The sequence below is a fragment of the Pituophis catenifer genome, unplaced genomic scaffold (genome assembly GCF_029215685.1).
Source record: "Pituophis catenifer annectens isolate HBS135680 unplaced genomic scaffold, rPitCat1.0.hap2 SCAF_2, whole genome shotgun sequence".
Taxonomy (NCBI): domain Eukaryota; kingdom Metazoa; phylum Chordata; class Lepidosauria; order Squamata; family Colubridae; genus Pituophis; species Pituophis catenifer.
Window position 1 is genome coordinate 95,959,273 of NW_027256882.1, and position 19,128 is coordinate 95,978,400.

Below are 19,128 nucleotides of genomic sequence, written 5' to 3' on the forward strand. Positions count from 1 at the left end.
TATAGAGTTGGGTTTGGCTTTTTTAAAGAAATGATAAAACAAATCCAAAGGACAATGACGCAATTAGTTTTGAAATATTTGTTCTTTTACAAAATGGCTCTGTGATTGTTTACAAGATAGGAAAGTAGCCAACCTAACTCAACCTTACAGTCGACCCCGAATTTAATACATCGGTTGGGAAAATAACCGGCAGTTCCAACAAGTTATCTCCAAATTTTAGGAATGCACACTAATATTGCTCAAATGTAAGCAAAAACGAATTGTTCACATTTAATACAGCATTAGCTGAGAGATATGGGTAGTAAACATGTCTTGTGACGGGAAGCACAGTAAAAGATAAAATAATTTGTGGCTACAGGGAGAAAGACGAAACTGAACACACTGAACACATCTAATTCATATAGATTACAATATTATTAAAGAACCAGTAAAGATGCAAAAAGGAGCAAGCAAAATGATCAAGGAAAGCACAAACACCATACAAGGAAATGTTAGAATGTGGTACTACTTGGGTGGCAGAAGGCAGGGAAAGGGGAGGGGGAGACACCAAGTTTGTTTAAAATAATTCACTATGGAGTCCTTTTCACATGTAATTTGATACACATATTCATATATTACACAATCACAGAATAGATCAGTGGAGAATAAAAGCCATCAGTAGCTATTAATCTAAAGGCTTTTCCCTCATCAATTGTCATGAACAGTATTCTTCTACATGCTATTTGCTAAGTAATACTTAACACTTTCTTATGGCCTTTCCAAATTTTAATTGCTCATTGCAACTGGATAGAAGTTTATTTTCATTTATACTGCTGCCATGTCAACCAAATGCAATTTACTTAAATTAAAATGGACATTCAAGGAACGTATTTCAGCCCAGAGCAAAACACTGTAGCATGATTCATGATAGCTACTAAAGCAATCTCTTAAGTTTAAATCTTAGTTCCCCAAAGTCTCAAATTACAAATCTAAGTTTCAAACTATCAAAAGGTTATTTGTCCCCTTTATCAACCACAGAATACCAATAACAACTGAATTCAGCTGCAGCATGTCAATAGGTCTCACCATCTCGATAAAAATTGCAATTTTAAAAGTCTCTAGTATGGTGGCCCATGAACAATATTCAGCTGTATTCTAAATTAATTTGGTTACACCAGCCATACTGCTTTTAAATAGGTACTGAAGTTGGTTTTCTAGAGGCCATGCACAGTGTGATGGTCTTAATATATAATGGAGAAGACTATCAGGCACTCCCCACAGCCACAATGTTATTTTCCCATTTGCCTGCAGACAATGTAATTTTCTTTTCTTTTACATACATTTCAGCAATGACCAATGTTTCATAGCTTATCCAATGCCATGAATATAATCACAGTGAAAAATGGGTATTATCGGACTTTATCATTTCCCCCTTATTAGCTTGGCTTATTTTAAAGCCAATCTAAGTCTTAACACATAGGAACATACTTTGTAAATTAAACATGTGCATATTACAAAGATTTATGATTTAATTTCCCACAGTCATGTAATTGTGGAAGGCACTCACTTCAGAGCTAATGACAGTGTCAACACATAGCTGGGCCTCTGAAACTCCTCAAAAGCATTACACAAATATATAAGGCTATTAAAAGCAAAACTGTGCAACTATAAAAACATGTGACAATGAGAAAGGGACAAAAATCTCGTGAAAGATTTCAACATACTCCAAAACTGAATAAAGCAAATCTATACTTTTTTTATTTTTTTAACAATTTGCCAAGACTGGAATGAGAGATAAATAGAAGGCACAACAATTTTGTTTCGGTTTTAATACAAATACAAACTAAACATGAAAAAGTCCCTATTTCAATAAAAAAAATTTTTACAAGTTCAGGAAGAGTGTTTTAAAGAGTCAAGTTCTAGACATTTAAAACCTATCCCACAATCCTTGTAAGTGGTAAAACAGTAGTGAGAATTCCTTTTCGTGATCATGTACCAAAAGAAAATATTCTATGAATACCCTTTATTCCACTTTTACAACGCCACAAAAAAAAAAAAAAAAAAGGGTAACGTCGATTTCCAAACAGCAACATCTCCAGACTGGGAACGAAGAGGTCCTATGACCCCACCTCCCAAGGGGTATACGGATTTCCCTGCCCTTGAAATGTTTGTCAGGTGCTAGATTTTCCTATAGGCTCCAGAACACATGCAGGTAAAAAGGGTAATTCCACTGACCAAAGCGCACCTCATGTCAGTAAGGAAAAAAAAGAAGAAAAGCGCCACACTTCCATTAGGAAAAATCACTGGTACCAAAAAAATATATATATATCCAGTCCATATGTCTGCAGCGAGCGAGCAAGGATTTGGTAATTCTTTCTAAAATCCATCTTTTCCTGAAATATTGTTCCACAAAGCTGGAATCTGGGACAAGGACTAGGAAGAAAAATCACAAAACCAAACACAAACAAAATGAGCCAAAATTGTATCAAACGTAGCAGTCTATAACAGGGTAGGACCACATTCCAAGATACCCAAGGCTGAAATTCACAAATCTGCAGGAAGAAGGGTTTGTCTCCTCTCATCATCCGTTAATCACTGACGTTGCCCGATGCCCCTTCCAGTGCCAAATCCTGGTTTCTGAGACATTCCTCCACGTGGAGGGCCTCGAATCCCACCTCCCAGCCCCCCACGGGTACCACCAGGCCCACGTGGTCTGTTGTCTCGACGATCACCCTCCCTGGCTGCTCGTGTTTTTTTCTCTTCTACATTCAAGCGCACTTCTCCTCTGAACATGATTGGCTGCAAGAGAGAAGAGGGAAAAAAATCAAGAGACCAAAAAAAGCCATTCAGAACAGTCAACAACAGAAGTGCAATCCAAGTCTACTGGGAAGCAAAACTCACTAGATTCACCATGATCTCTTTCTGGGGAACATGGGATTGCAATTTAATTTATTTAATCTTTCAAAAGGCTAAAAGATAATGCTGTGGATCCTACCACCTGTTTCAAAATAGGTATATGTTTTTTGTATGAATTCAACACTCCATAGTCCATGTATTTTTTTTAACAAGTTGGGATTACTCATGATGCTCCTGTGCAAAGCCATAAGAACACTGGATGCTCCCCTGCCTGTCAAATTGGTCCCATTTCAACATATAATAAGAGGAGAGAAGGGCTATTGTATTTCCTATTCTGTCCTTCAGGGCTTCCTGAAAATCCAAGAGAACAATTTTGTACGTGGGGTCCAAGCAATCCAGCTATCCACAATTATTCATTAAACTGTTGAACTATCCTCACATTTACTATTAGGGTTTCAAAAAGTACCAAAGTATCCTAATATATAAGCATTTTTTAAAAATCCTTCAGAATAACTAGAGTATGAAATTGACATTTATTTAGTAATTATTTTAAATGACTACTGCAAATTAATGCAGAAATAATCTAACTATGGTAGCTATGTACCACTCTTGTTCCATTCCATTTTAGCAATCATTTGCCAACATAACAGCAGAAGCATTCCAGTGATTAGTTTTTGCTTTTAATACAAATATTTTCTGTTTTATTTCAAAAGGATAGATATTTAGTATATTTTAACATAGCCATATCACTTAAAAGTTTATTAATATGAATTTAATGTACCCTATTGCCGAGGATCTTCTGAACTGGTTCTGGATCATCAAATACTACAAATCCAAAGTTAGGCAGTTTTCCTCCACTGTTGATACGCAGTTCTACAACATTTCCATAGCCTGCAAGAGAGTTTGCAAGTTCTTTGATCATACATTAGACTGTTCTGTGAAAATAAGCATGTACTTTTAAACCGCCACCAATAGCAAGCTCCAACCAATAGAAAAGCAATGTTCACAGCTTACTTTGAAAGAAGTCTTTTAGTTCTGATTTATCAACATCATGAGGAAGGTTCCCAACAAAGAGCTGGTGACTGTCTGGATACCTCACAATCCGTCTGGTTTCCATGTCACCCTGTTCTCCTTCCCGTACTTAAATAAATGATAAGATAATTGTGGTGTAAGAATATCATGATATTAAAGGAAATGAAACAGTGTCTATCTTAATCTTTGTTTACAGTAAAAATTGAAGTCATTAATTAGACAAATGAAATTACAAACAGGATCCAACAATTGATCCAGTTATTCCTATTTAAAATGCTTCATTGTTAACATGCAAGTGCCATCTTACCAAAGCCTTCAAAGTAGAATAAAGGGTCTACATAGAATTAATTTGGTCTCATATTCTTTCCAACTCTTTAAGAAATATTTTTGCATTTTTTAACCTAAGCACAGGAGGCGGGATGTTTTAATCATTTTATTTCAATACTGAACTGCCTTTTAAAAACCATTCAGTATCACCACCATACAATTCTTCTATATACCAAATACAGAATTTAGTTTTCTTACTTGTTCTAGGGCCTCTTTGTAGTGGGATGTTTGTCCGTTGCTCTCTCACCCTCTGGTCCCGCTGAGGTCTCTGTGGTGGAGTTTGGGATTCAGGCTTAGATTCAGGACGGGGCTGCAAAATGAGAGCGTACAGAAGACAAGCAAAATTAAAATTTATTCTGACTGTAATCATTAGGAACCAGTGGAAAAGAGGGAAAACAAGCTTAAAAGATGGAATGGAGAAAATTAAGCCCTTTCTTTTATTTAACACACTTGCCGTTGAAGCCTATAGAAGCTATACTGAGTTGGAAGTGCTAATGACAAATGCTTCCTTTCCACAGTATTTTTCATCTATTTCTGGTGAGAATAGCAATAGACAGCTGCATTTAATCTTTAATGTGACAGTGCCTCCTCAAAATTATGAGGGAGTTGAAGAAGAATAGAAAACAAGTCCAAATGATATGGCTAAGAGACAATTATATAGTTAGAAGCAAAGCCCTCTAGAGCCTAGTGTTTTTAACAAAACAAAAAAAAAAGGCCATTCCCACTCTTCTTAATCAAATTTTCTCCTTAGAAATTTTAGAAAATTATTGGGAGTGGGAGAGCCAATAAAATGGATGTGAAATCCATTACTGTTCCTTTTCTTTTAATACTGTGCTTCAAGTACAGGCAGTCCCTGAGTTAAGAACATCCAACCTACAGATAACTTGTGCAGGCTGTCTATGACTAAAACTGGCATATGGCACTTTCCTTACTTAAGCCAATGAACTGAAGTTGTGCAATGTTTTCATGAACTGCTGAAGCTGCATATTTTTAATATACAGCCTATTTTCATTGGTTTTCGGCATTCATGAAAACACTGTGCAGCTTCAGCAGTTTGCTGGTTTAAGGAAGAAGAGTGCCATTTGCCACCTATGCTGAACATTCCATAAACAATAATCAACTAGTGCTAATTGTAAATTTATGGCATCTATAGATTGCATTAAACCTGTTGATTACTCTTGCATGAATTTGGTGGGTGGTTCCTACCTGTGATGTAGGCAATTTGACAACATGGGGTGGTATGCCCGATACTGGAACTGCTCCACTGGGTGGTAAATTTTTACTTGTCACAGATGCCCATGAAGATGTCTGGAAAAAAAAAGTTTTATTAACAATACTGTACAAAATTTATTATTTTATTTTATTTATTTATTTATTTGTCAAGACCATATTAGGTAATAAGTATAAACATGGATTGGATACTTAAAATAGATACAAATAGAGGAAACATTAGGACAGGGATGGTAGGCATGTTGGTGTTTGGCTGTTCACCGCCCCGAGTCCTTTGGGAGAGGGGGCGGTATAAAAATTTAATAAATAAATAAATAAATAAATAAATAAATAAATAAATAAATAAATAAATAAATAAATAAATAAATAAATAAATAAATAAATAATATGTTACACAGTTCTCTGTGTTGCATAACCATAATCTCTTATCTGCAAATAGGATTTAGATAAATCTCATTATCATACTGTAGGTCACAGTAATGGATTGCAGGTAGCTGTTTCAAATTTCTTCAATCTCTGATTGGTTGCCATAAAATATGATATATTTGCCACTGGGTGTCTATACAGATATTGTCATTTTGTCAATAAGCTGTAAGTGAAACATCTTATAAGTATATAGGAAAAAAATGTGAGGATTTTGGTAGTGCTTTAAGTTCACACTCTATTTTAATGTTATTATTAGATTGGGTGACACAATAACATTAAAAACAGATTTAACAGTAATTAACTTAGTGCTGCAACTTTCGGGAACTAAAAGCCAGAAATAATTGCAGGATCCTGTTGCAAATTAACAGTTTAAAAAAAAAAAAGTAAAAACAAATTTATGGAAGGACAATAGAGAAAATTCTTATATTACTCTAGAGTCTTCTTGCACAACAGGTGTTGGATCTGCAGGAACTGGAGAAGGACTCTTCTCAATAGCTTCCTCAGGAGCTGCTTCTTCTACCACTAGGTCAGGTTTTTCTTCTTGAACTTCTACTTCAGGCTCTTGTTCAGGCTCAGCTTCTGGTTCCGGTTCTGGTTCTACAACTGGTTCTTCCAGCTGTTCCTCCAAATCATTGCTGCTGGTGAAAGATCTTTTTGTTATAGTCAGCAATTTGCCTACACAGTTCAATAACAGAATCTTTACTGTTTCTAAACCCTACATTGTGGGTTATTTATAAAATGTTCAGTTATTTATAAAATGTCCAATATAATAATTTAATTCAATTCTATACTGGCATGCAAAAATGTTTTCTTGAAATCAGTAACACCTCCATCATTTAAATTTTTTTTTCTTAAAATCATTCGATTTCTTTCCTTGAACTACCTATGGAAAATATGGCTTCCAAATACACTATTTCTAAAAATGAAAAGAACTGATAGGTGTTTTGCATATTCTAAGAACAAGATTGCCGATTACTGCTGAATGGTGAAAATTTGACTCTAGAAATAACAATGCACCTTCTGTTATCTATCAGCAGAGCTATGAGAGGTGACTTTTAAACAAAAGTGACATAAGACTGGATTTTCCGAGAACAGGACTTTTATTTTAGCTAAAGCAAGAAAAGAGAGGGTAACTGCAGTGTCGGGTTCATTTACCTGACAGACTGTTCATAGTAAGCTGCTGAATCATCAGCAACTGCCTCTGGAGTCTGTTGCCTTTCCTCAGGCTCTTCTGCCTCTTCCTCGGATTCTGGTGAGGGAAGAAAAAAAACCTTTGTATCCTACTTTGTACAAATTAAAAGGACAGCTCATAATGTTCATTCTATCTTTCATTACTTACTAAATATATGTACATTTTAGATACATATACATTTTTGTATATGTGCATTTTTAATTGATAATAACATGGCCAGATGCACACATGGCAAAGAGGTTCAGGTTTTTGAGTTGCTCTGGTTTCCATCCATAGCAAAATCTATTGCAAAATCCTGATACAGATTTTCAGGGTTCTAGTTTTAGATCTCACAAATTCTGGGTAACATTATCCTTTTCCTGGCTCTTATCTTTTCAATTATTTTCACTGTTATTGTAAATTTAGTTCTGCTTCCTCTTCGGAAATATCAATAGGTGCTGCACTTGAGCTTTATATCTAAGCAGAGTCACACATGGTTAATCCTTTTATGGAGACATCAAGGGATTCCCAGGGCTGTAAACTAGATTAAAAAGTAAAATCACCAGAAGGTTAATAGTGACCACTTGTATAATGCTACCATGTAAACAGCGTGGGCAAGTTTACCAAATCATTAGGACTTGAAAGAGATCATACCTTTTTATTATTCAAAGGCATCTTTAAACTATGCAAGCAAGTCATGATTTGGTCATTTCACTATTTAGAGGAGTTATTAACAAAAAAAAACCTGTCATAAACACATAATTAAGATTATGGAGTTTACCCTCTGGAGGTTCAGCATTCAAGTCACCAAAAACTTCATCCTGGTAGCGAAATATGTCATTATGGACATAAAACTTGTTTGCAACCGATCCCTGTAGACAACACAATATGAAAAATAAAATTCAGCAGTTTGCTCACCATATATATTTAATTTCATTCTGTCATCTCAAAATCATTTGCAGGTAATCCTCGATTTAGAACAGTTTGTAGAGTGACTGTTCAAAGTTACAACAGCACTGAAAAATGTGACCTATGACCATTTTTCAGTTACGAACCTTTGCAGTATCTCCCTGATCATATGATCAAAATTCAGATGCTTGGCAACTGGTTCATTCTTATGACCACTGCTGTGTCCCAAGGTCATGTGATCACTTTTTGTAGTCTTCTAACAAGCAAATTCAATGGGGAAGCCAGATTCACTCAACCAATTGATTACTAATTTAACTGCAGTGATTCATTTAACAACTGTAGCAAGCAAGGTTGTAAAATGGGGCAAAGTCCACTTAACAAATGTCTCACTTAACAACAGAAATGTTGGGCTCAATTGTTGTTTTAAGTCAAGCACTACCTGTACTGGAATGTCAGTTCAAAACAGTTTTATACGTGCTATTCAGAAAATACAAGACAAGATTTGCACTGCTAACTTAATAATTAATTCCTGAACTCTCTGAATCACTTTAAATACAATATTTAAAATACAACAATAGATCTCAATGATTAAAAGAGTGAATTTTCTTAATTTTAGTGACAGACACTCTACTATTTAGTATAATAGTTCAATAGCATTAAGCTAAATAAAACAATGAACTTGGTCCATGAGGAATCCTCTTTTAAAGATCAGATATTCCTAATCTACTTGTCATAGAGATAAGAAACCCCTGTTTCCTTACAATTTAATTCCTATAAAACCTGATATTCTTTCAATTAAATATTATGATATATTAGTTGGTATTTTATATATGTTTCTATTAGACAGCATTTCTGCAAGAAAAGCCGTGAGCATATCTTTTGCACGCCCCCGCTTTCCTGGACATCCTTGATATAACTGATACAAGAGAAGTTGCTGTTTTCTTTTACATTATTTCAACTATTCATCATGGTATTACAAATAGTAAACATCTAAAAACTAAAATTTCAAACTCCATCAGAAAGTGGAGTAATTGTCCTGCTTAGCAAAATCATAAATAAATAAAACATTCCTGTTTCAGCAGGCCGGCCTGGCCTAACTTTCCCTTTATATTGCTTTTGATTTTATTTTAAACTGGGATGTCTTGAATTATCTAGGACCAGAGTGTTTAGTATATTTTAATTGGTTTTTTATTAACGTTTGTATTACATGTATTTTTATCGTTCGCTGTTCACCGCCCTGAGTCCCTCAGGAATAGGGCAGTATATAAATTTAATAAATAAATAAAATAAATAAATAAGGGATCCAAAAGAGAACTAGATTGGCAGTTGTTCTCTTGCTTTTACTACAAGGGGCTGATGCCTATTTTCTACTCACATATCCTTTTTTCATTTAGAAGTCTCATTTAGAGACTTCATTCATGGTGGCGGGGGGCGCGCGCGAATCATTCTAATAATGAACACTGGACAAAATACTTTTTCCAAGAATTGTTATGACAACAAAGTAAAGCTCAAAATCATTATCAATTTGAAATATATTGCTGCAATATATACATTAAACTGGGAAAAGAAAATGTTGAAACATATAACATTTTATGTATTATAAATACATAGTCTAAAACTTCATTGTTGGAATGTCTAAGCATTAGCGATTGGTGATTTTGATTATACATTTCATAAATTCTTAAGCTGATAGGTGTTCTGTTGGTGTTTTGAGATTCTCTTCAAAAGTTGCACATATACTGTATGTATCTATCCAGGTTGTTTGCCTAGGATATCATGGCTTGTTTTCACTTTACCTGTTGTAAGGACTAAGCAACAAAGACTTATTTACATGGCTGTTATCACCTTGTAAAGCCCAGAAGGGTGGAGTTAACCCAGGGCAACAGCCTATTGTTGGAGAAAGTGTGTACTATAATAAAGCATTATGTAGTTATCTATGCTGTGGTATGTCCAGTCCTTGGAAAAGAAAGAACCCTCCCAGAGACCTTAGGCTTTTAGAGAAAAACCAGGATATAAATGCGATTAAATACTAATCTAACACAGAAATCTGGACAAGCATCACAGGGGAAAAAATTACAAGCCAGAAAAAAATTACAAACTAAAATCTTATCTTTATTATGGTGAACATGTTTTCTTGTGAGAATAGTGATATGCTTGCCTTGCTAGATAGGAAGACTGACTTTAGCTACATATACCAGTAGTCAGCCAAAATGTTCCTCACATATCAGTTAGATAGTACATTTTTTGTGTACTAACAACTAAGGTCTGGAGCTGAAAAGGAAAGGTAAATTGGTTTGACTTACAGAAGCAGATTACACATGATAAGAAATTAAGGATAAAATCTCAAGAACAAACTGCTGAGTATTACCTTCAGGATTTATAGGACAGCACTAAGAGGAAAACATCTTGAGTGGGTCAGGACATACTTGGTTGATGAATATGAGCAACTGTATGTTAGGTTCCAATTCAGTCCCTGTTATCTAGAATGGTGTGAAAACTTTTTTTTGCTGACATATGGACAAAATGTGCCCAAAATAACTGGTAGCATGGAAAGCTATATGTGGTATAGATACAATTAAGATTAGTAACCTAATCTATTCGCTCCTTCTCTTCCTAAAGTGTTGGGAAAGGTTCCTAATGAGAATGGGAATTAACATTTGTGGGTCAATTGTCAACAAGCAGAGCCTTAAGAAGGATTCCACATTAAAAAAAACAAGTAAATAATAAAAAATGAACTAAGAAAAAATGTGTAAAACTAAGAAAGAGCAAGGAAAAAGTAGATCAAAATGAAGGCGGTGTAACCTTGTAAAGCAGAGCCGAGATTACATGTGTGGATACGAATATACAGAATTAACAATAAATGAATAGGCTTAAATATACATTAGGAAGCATGAATTGGTGTCAAAGTAAATTATTCTTGGTGCCTATGAAAATAAGAATTTTTAAGTTGTGACAATATTGTTTTTCCTTAGTGAATAGTAATAAATTATTTGCTATACACACATAGTTTAAGCACAAGTCTATTTGTGCATTCACATGGCATGTGAAGGAATCTAAAAGCATAATTGGCTTTTTATGCTGAGATAATTAGTGAAAAACAGAAAAACATAGTTTGTAGTGTACCAGGAATAATCTTGAGAAACCTGAACATGGAAGAAAATGAAGTTAAAGAAGAAACAAAGTGAAAGAAAGAGGACTAGAGGAAGTGTTAGTATGAGTGTTACATGAAAAAAGTTTTAGATGACAGATTTATCTCCCAACAGAATTGAAGTAGACTAAAGGAAAAAAGATGTGTGGAAGCTATTTGGATGACCAAAACTAATTATATTACAGAGTGCTATAGAAGTATAGGAAGTTTCATAACAATGGGAAATACAAAAAGGATGCTTTGTGGAATAAAGTGAAAAAGTCTGTGGATGAATTAAAATGCGTAAAAAAATTCCTGCAAGAAATAATAGTGTATAAAGGGGGGGGGGGGTTTCTAGTTAGATGGTGTTAACTAGAAAAATGTTAAAATATGGGTGTCCCATGTTCATGAAGTAACTGAGCAACTTTATATAAGTGTAAACAATTCACCTACATCTGACCATGCAAAGAATGCTGCCACTAAGATCATCAACTTCCTGGTAGTGGAACTTTCCAATGTTGGCCTTAGAAGGTTATATGCACTTCAATTCTCTGAGGAGCTACACCTTGTATTTGGGGGACTTAGTATGCAAGATGGATGAGTCAGATATGTGGAACTGGCATGCAAAGAAGAATGCAGTAGGAATGATGGGGAAGGAGTATCAGAATAGTGAGCACAGTAACTCCAGCACAGTCTTTGAAGCTTAGAGGTATAGTACTGTGTTTCCCTGAAAATAAGACCCTGTCTTATTTTTTTTGAACCCTGAAATAAGTACTTGGCCTTATTGTCATGTGATCAAAAGCCCGATTGGGCTTATTATCAGGGGATGTCTTATTTTGGGGAAAACAGGGTAATTCTGATCTAAAATATGGCAAAAGGAACTGGCTGGACAATTTCTTTCTCACTTTGTCTCCAGCTGCAAATTGTTTTTTACCTTCTTTTACCTTTTTACCTGAGTCCCTTGGGAGAAGGGCGGTATAAAAATTTAAATAATAAATAAATAAATAAATAAATAAATAAATAAACAAACAAACAAACAAACCAAACAACCCCCAATGACAAGATTGGAATAAGGGCATGTGATACTCCTTTGTTTCATGTGTTTCTGAATAAAAAGATACAAGTTATACATGCATGTTAAAAGTAAAAACAGACAAATTTAAATATCTTGAGACTGTTCTAAAAGATGGGAAAACAGAAATTTTAAGTCTTAAAAATGCCAGCAACAGTATGTAGCCTTGGGGGGGGGGAGCTGAAATGGATATCAAGTGCAAAACACATCTATAAAGAATATCTAAATAAAAAGGGAAGATTAAGAACGTTAGAATTCAATGAATTGATAAAATACTCAGAAAGAGGTATTAGAAATATAAAGAATAGGCAATATGTGGATTGATATACAGATGAAAAAATGCAAGTAAGATTTTTCAAGTATGAATTCATACAGTGAACAGTGGCATAAATTAGATTTAATTAATTTCCTTTCCTTTTTTTATAATAACTTCAATTTCTTTCATTCCCTACGTCTCTCTTCCTTTTCACCTTGCAAACTATGTCCTGGCAACAATGTTGTTTTTTGGTTTAGTCAATCAGTAAAAGCCAGATAGTGAGATTTCTTATCTACAACTTGTTAGAGAGAGATTTTTAGGGCAAAAAAAGTCTTACAAACAACCCAGCAACATCTAAAATACAAAAATATAGACAAGTATTTATTTACATACCTCAGGGGCAAGGACAAAAGTTTGCATGAATCTCCGCATTGGCTGAGTGTTATTAGACAGTTCACCCATGACCTGCACAACAACACCATCGTTAATAGTGGCATGAGCATCCACATGGCGGATCTTTGTGCGGCAATCCTTAAAATTCAGTGACAACACCTTCTTGTGGATATCCTAAAGAATAAAATGGAGAGAAGGAAAAATACATTAGGATAATAATAATAATAAAAAAAGATTGTCAGAAATGAAAGTAGGGATGTGTACAGAACAGTAGGGATGTGTACATAACAGGATCCAAATCCAAAACAAATCATTGAGTTCTGGAAGTTCTGATGATCCATTTAGATTGGCAGAAGCCCAGTAGAAAAAAATGCAGTACATTTTGCTTATTCCAGGTTTCACATGAAATAAAATCAACAGAAATCTCAGAGAGCACTAAACCAAAAATAAAAAACTAGATCACCCCCATTATCTTCTTATCCTACACATTTTCCCAGCATCTTCTGCTGTCTCTCCCACTTCAGGCATCACTACTTGTGCCTGTCCTGGGTGCCTATTCTTTAATGTCATGATCTCTGCACTAAGAAATAAGCTTCCAGCATCTTCACTGCTTCTCTCTCCTTCTTTCAACCACTAGCAAGAATTACATAGTTTTCAAGAAAGACTCTAAGCCTTTTTCCTGCTCTTATCCCCTTTCCAACTACTTCTGCCATATTGTGTTCCATAAATGGACTAAACAAAACTGAACAGAAATGTTTATCCATTTTAAGTTCAAGTATGAGCATAGTATTTTTTTAAAAAGGAAGATATCAAATTTATTCCTTTGTTAACCGAATCCGCTTTTTAAAAATATATACTTTGATTAAGCTTTCATATTTGAATTAGATATTTGTGCCACTAATTCATTCTCTACAGCAAGGTAAAGTATAATCAAGTCCCTGAAAAGTATACAGTATCTAATTAAAGTAACATAGCAAAAACCAAGAGATACTCAGGGATTATACTGATGCTTAAAGCCTAATATCATCTTGTTATTGGCTGGCACAGTCAAATAGGAAGTCCTGATTACCACATCCTAGTCTAAAAATCAATTTCCAAGTTTAAACTGCTATTATTTTCTAGGCATCTTACATAATGACTTTACAAACGCTTACAGATTGTCCATGAACGGCATCCGCTGGTTTTCCATTGGAATCCAAGCCACCATGAACATATGAAGAATTCTTTCCATAAAATCTGTGAGACAACAATTTATAAACACTGTATTTACATACGATTTCAATCTACCAGGTGCATTTTTTCAACATTTTATCTATTGGCATTAAGCAAGAGATATAGACTCTTGTTTAATTTGGATCTATGGATAAACAACAATTTACCAAACCGATTTCTGCAATAGATATTGGTAAGGCTCAATCTTTCACCTCCCATGTGCAAGAAAGCAGAAGGAATTTTGATATTATATAGGGTTGTCACAATAAAAAAAGTAAATAAAAAATTTAGAGACTAAAAATTGGGGGAAATCAGATTTTATTTAAGTCATTAACCTCACATATCTATTCTAAGTATGTTCAGTTAATTGTTCTCATTTAAGTTGTTTAGTATCTAAAGCTTCCAGCTCTTTTGCAGAAAATTTATCTGGATCCTATTTATACAATTTAAAATATAGTAACTTACAAATTCCATCAAGTCTAGCAAAGCTACTAGAAAGTACCAGTAGTTTGTGGGAATTGTAGTTGGAAATAATGCAATTGATTAGTTTGGGCTTGTACCCTGTTTTTAGTTATGCATTATTTGCAAGCTCTTTTATCTTACTGCTATATGTGATAATTCATGTAATTAAGAGGCACTAGAACCCACCATTCTTTTTTTAAATACAACAGCTACTTGCAGTCTGAACAATAGCATCAGCACAGAACAACCTTGTTTATTTTCCCTTGGCTTGTGCCAAGGCGATAAAGTAGAATTCTGAGCCAAAATCTGTAATTTAATCTTGCTGAAATCAGTAGGGGATAGTGCCCATAAGATGATGAACTTAAAATAAATAAATACATGCGTACGTATTTCACAGGAAGGGAAATCTTCAGACTGAGAAAGTCCCTAATTGAAATAAATGTTATATTGGGGTTTGCTTTGTTTGTCCTGTTAATACGTTGGCTGTGTGCCTCAACATTTATTTAAAGTGGGGAGAAAAAAACCAGGGGCTCTGGTAACAGATTCCAATTTTAATTAATTGATTTTCCCTCATCAAGTGAGAACAGTATTACCGTACATTTCTCTCATTTTTTAAAAATAGGGAATTATTCTAATATTTTCAAAAATTATCTTTAAATATATAATTAGGTCAATTGAGTAGCATGGTCTGCCATTTCACCTATTTTGTGACTGAAATAAAAAATGAAGAAAAGGACTTCTTCAAATTCCCATTGTTTCATACTGTCTGAATACTTACATCACTTTTGAGTTTTGTTCCACTAGACTAGAACACCTATTTAAACTTTTGCTCTGTCAAAACATAGCCAAACTTAAAATATGAAGCTGCATGTTTGCTTCATCCAGGTACCTGATAACTTGAATTCTAAATAAACTACTGAAAATGCCCCCCAAAATTGTTTTTATCCAAACATGAAGAAATGTACACAAATTACATGACTACATATGTATTTCCTAACATATACAATTATTATTTAAGACATACAATCAAGCAACAGCCTACTCAAAAAGCTAACAAGGAGAAAGTAGCATCCCACCAACATTGAAAGAGCAACCTACAGAAAGCAAATCCCTCTCCTTTCTACCAGCGGAGTAACTAGTCTGGTCGCAAGAAGCTTGCAAGCGAACAGCCAAGCTCAGAGCAAGGATTCCACAATTCAACCCTGAGCTACATATATTCTCTTCTACTGGCATTATTTATGAATTTCTCCTAATGTATTTTTCATCCAGCGTTATCAAGAAGATAGAGATAAAAAAAATCCGAACAATAGCTTCTTTCTGATCTGCATATTAGTTACAAAAATGCAAATTAGGCTGGTTAATAAAAACAATTTCTCCCCATTTTTATCTTGGTATGAAGCTGAGGGGAATTCTATAATATGGAGTTTTTTAAAAAAACAGAACAGTACAGAACAGTCCCAGAACAGTATCTCTAAAATACAATGTAGTATGTTTCCTAATAGAAGTGATACAGATCATACTTATGACCATTCAGAATCACAATACTGGATTTATGACCCATGCATAAAGTTACAATTGTTGCAGTGATCCTCTGGTCTGGTCATGTGATCAAAATTTGTGTAGGCAACTTACCCTGCCTACACTTACGAATGTAGGGGAGACTGCAACTTTCCCCCACTCCCCTGACTTTCTCCCATCTATGTTCTTTTGCCCCTGATAACCTACCTTGCAGGGCAGCAAGCTAACCCAAAACTGTGTGGCTCACCTAGCTATCTTCTGTCCTAGTTCTTCACCAAACTTTTGTAGCCAGCCGCAGTGACCAAAGCAGAAGTGCCTCATTCCCTTTGCTACCTTCTTTTCATACCCTTTTCATTGCTCATCTGCCTCCTTTTTGGACCCAGCTTCTCCTGCAGCCATTTGCTACACATGGCTAAAACCAGGAATAGTTCAAGAAAGCTTTTTGTTGCTTGTCTGCCTCCCTTAAGAACCCAGCTGAATGCCAAGCCTCCTAAGGCTTTCCCCATCCCTCTGAAACACCCCCACATTCCTTATCTGGGTCTCATCTGCTTAAAACCCATGATACGCTTTTAATGATAACAACCAGTGATTCTCTCTCAATGATCACAATCAGAAGTTTACCAGGACTGTGGTCTTTGAGCAAAGCAGCCACATGGCGTCTCGCTTAATGGCTGCCTTACTCAACAACTGCCATTTTGGCCACAATTGTGGCTATAAGACTAGGATTAACTGTAGTAGAAAGGAGTGGGGCAATTCATGTTCCTTGCATCTGCATCAAAGAATTACTGAGTTTGTTATTTGAAAATGGCACAGAAAAAGTATGTAGATAAGGTATCTTATTACTAATACCAAAATTTAAGGGGTGGTCATTGTTCTTTAATGTAGCAAGCAAATTGCTAAAAGCGTAAAAGTAAGGGTAAGAAGCTGGTATAATAAAAAGGAATGAAGCACAAGGTTTATGACATATGCAAATATCAAACAGAAAAACAGGTTAATTTATGGTTAGAAAAGCTTTCAAAGATAAGTTGAAAACCGTACCTGTGCAGATAGTCTGGTGCTTGATTCAGCAGAGTATAATACTGTCGCACAAACTCCCGCCCAACCAGCAGGGGACTTGGCTTCTCCATCACCATTTCTTTGGTCAACTGAAAACTGAAAGCCAAAATCTTCATAAAAATTTGAACACATCTAAAGTCTTGCAAGTTAAATTTGGCTAAGTTAATGTATTATTTATTTCAATTTTATTAAATTATCCTAGAACTCAAGCACTATTCAGGGATATAAAATAATTCCATTTTCTTCCCAGACACTCCTTAGGGTCCTTAAACACATGAGAACGCTCAGTCTATATACTGGCTTTGCATATTCAGCCTGAAATATAGGAGTTATGTCTAGCTTCCAGAAAGATCTTATATGAAAGGAAAAGGTTATCACACATTCAGGTTCTTCCAATACACTCAAGAGAATATGCATGAAAGTGACAAAACGGTCTCATTTTACCTCATCTACACTGAGACAAGAAATAACAGATCAATTCTTAATCAATTTCTTTTCTTCTGGAAAAGTTGAGCAAAATACTTTCCTCTCCCTTTTTTGGATCACACAAAATAGGACCCTATGAAAAGGACCCACCTGAATAGATGCTTCATTTTTATCAATATTTTTATCAAAGTTATCTTGCCTAGGTAGTGAAACAGTGACATCTATCAGAGATCTGACCATTTTGCTGGCCTTTACAATTTTCTACAGCTATATGTGTAAGACTATTTTACCAACAAAATGCTTTTAGTTGTTTTCATGAATTCTAGAGGAAGGGACTGTACGTCGCCCAAAGTCCATTGGAATTGGGTTGCTATAATTTAAAAAATAGGGGGTTTTTAAAGTACATTTCCAGCAAAATTCTGTCTGGATTTTATATTGTCACCAATTTTCCAGAACTTGTAAAATACTCATTGTTAATGCCTACTGATTAAATCAAAAACTAAGTAATCAGATTTACTTTTTGAAATATAGTTTAGATAAACTGGTATCTGATACGAGTCAAACGCCTATCTACTTCAAACATTAATATTGTCAGACCTGAAAGCCTAACATATCAGATGTAAAATTGTTCATGAGTTTGAAAATATTTACTACTACCATAATAGATTAGCCAATCTCAAAATCACTTGGAATTGGTTATCATTGAAACAAAAGTATTCTTTGAAAAATATAATTTGCTCACATGGGAAGAATTAAACTTTTACACATTCATTAATCTGGATAAAATCTTAGAGGGCTAACTATGTGAAATAACTGTATGAGAAACAATAAAAGCTCTCATGGCAACTCAAATACCAATATGTTTCTTGTTGTGAACCACAATACTTCATCAGACCAGGGTGGATAAAAATCGATTTTTAAAAAAAAATCGATTTTTTTTATTTAAATCAGATTTTTTTTTATTGAATTTATTTTAATAAAATGCTTTTGGAGTAAAAATCTATCTAAAGGTAGTTTTCTATTTAAGATACATTAACAATTTAGTTTATTTAGCATGAAATGGAGCTTAGTTATGTAGCATGAGGCTGTATATTCTGCAATATTGGGACTGTCAGTGAGTCAACAGCGGGTCAGAGGAGAAGCTGCTGCAGGACAGAGATGACAGTTGCTCTTTAAAAATTATGATTTAAATTGAGTTGATTTAAATCAAGTCTTTTCACAAATGATTTAAATCATTATTTAAATCGACTCAATTTAAATCAAATCCACCCTGCATCAGACGCAGGAAAGATCATCTTGATTATTTTCCTATCAAACACACACATAAACAGGACTAGCAAACATCAAGAGGTAATGAAATACTAACAGTGAACGTAAATTAATAAATGTATTGTCTATTATACAATTGAACAGCTATAGGTATTCATCCACAGATAAGCTGATTAGGGTAAGCAGTATATGAAACATACTGTGTTTCCCCGAAAATAAGACCCCGTTTTATATTTTTTTGAACCCTGAAATAAGCACTTGGCCTTATTGCCATGCGATCAAAAGCCAGACTGGGCTTATTATCAGGGGATGTCTTATTTTGGGGGAAACAGACTAGTATTCTCACTAACCAGTTATTTGTATTCTTATTAACTGGTTATTTGAGGGACCCTCTCTCCCTGGTTACA

At 34.7% G+C, this 19,128-nt stretch overlaps 1 protein-coding gene across 4 annotated transcripts in view; it reads right to left on the bottom strand.

Annotated features, from left to right (window-relative positions):
- Window positions 1-399: 399 nt before the first annotated feature.
- The window catches only part of G3BP1 (G3BP stress granule assembly factor 1), a 33,964-nt gene continuing 15,235 nt past the window's right edge, over window positions 400-19,128 (bottom strand). Inside the window, exons 2-12 of one of the 4 annotated variants that reach the window (XM_070937202.1) lie at window positions 17,009-17,122; window positions 13,933-14,014; window positions 12,779-12,952; window positions 7,803-7,893; window positions 7,006-7,099; window positions 6,281-6,485; window positions 5,401-5,502; window positions 4,393-4,504; window positions 3,850-3,975; window positions 3,617-3,726; window positions 400-2,778 (exon numbers count right to left, since the gene is read on the bottom strand). In XM_070937202.1, the coding sequence (XP_070793303.1) occupies window positions 2,572-2,778; window positions 3,617-3,726; window positions 3,850-3,975; window positions 4,393-4,504; window positions 5,401-5,502; window positions 6,281-6,485; window positions 7,006-7,099; window positions 7,803-7,893; window positions 12,779-12,952; window positions 13,933-14,014; window positions 17,009-17,103 (1,398 nt within the window). In that variant the 5' untranslated portion in view covers window positions 17,104-17,122 and the 3' untranslated portion in view covers window positions 400-2,571. Of the gene's footprint in view, window positions 2,779-3,616; window positions 3,748-3,849; window positions 3,976-4,392; window positions 4,505-5,400; window positions 5,503-6,280; window positions 6,489-7,005; window positions 7,100-7,802; window positions 7,894-12,778; window positions 12,953-13,932; window positions 14,015-17,008; window positions 17,123-19,128 lie in introns of all 4 variants that reach the window. The other 3 variants (XM_070937200.1, XM_070937201.1, XM_070937199.1) reach the window with 3 other exon arrangements.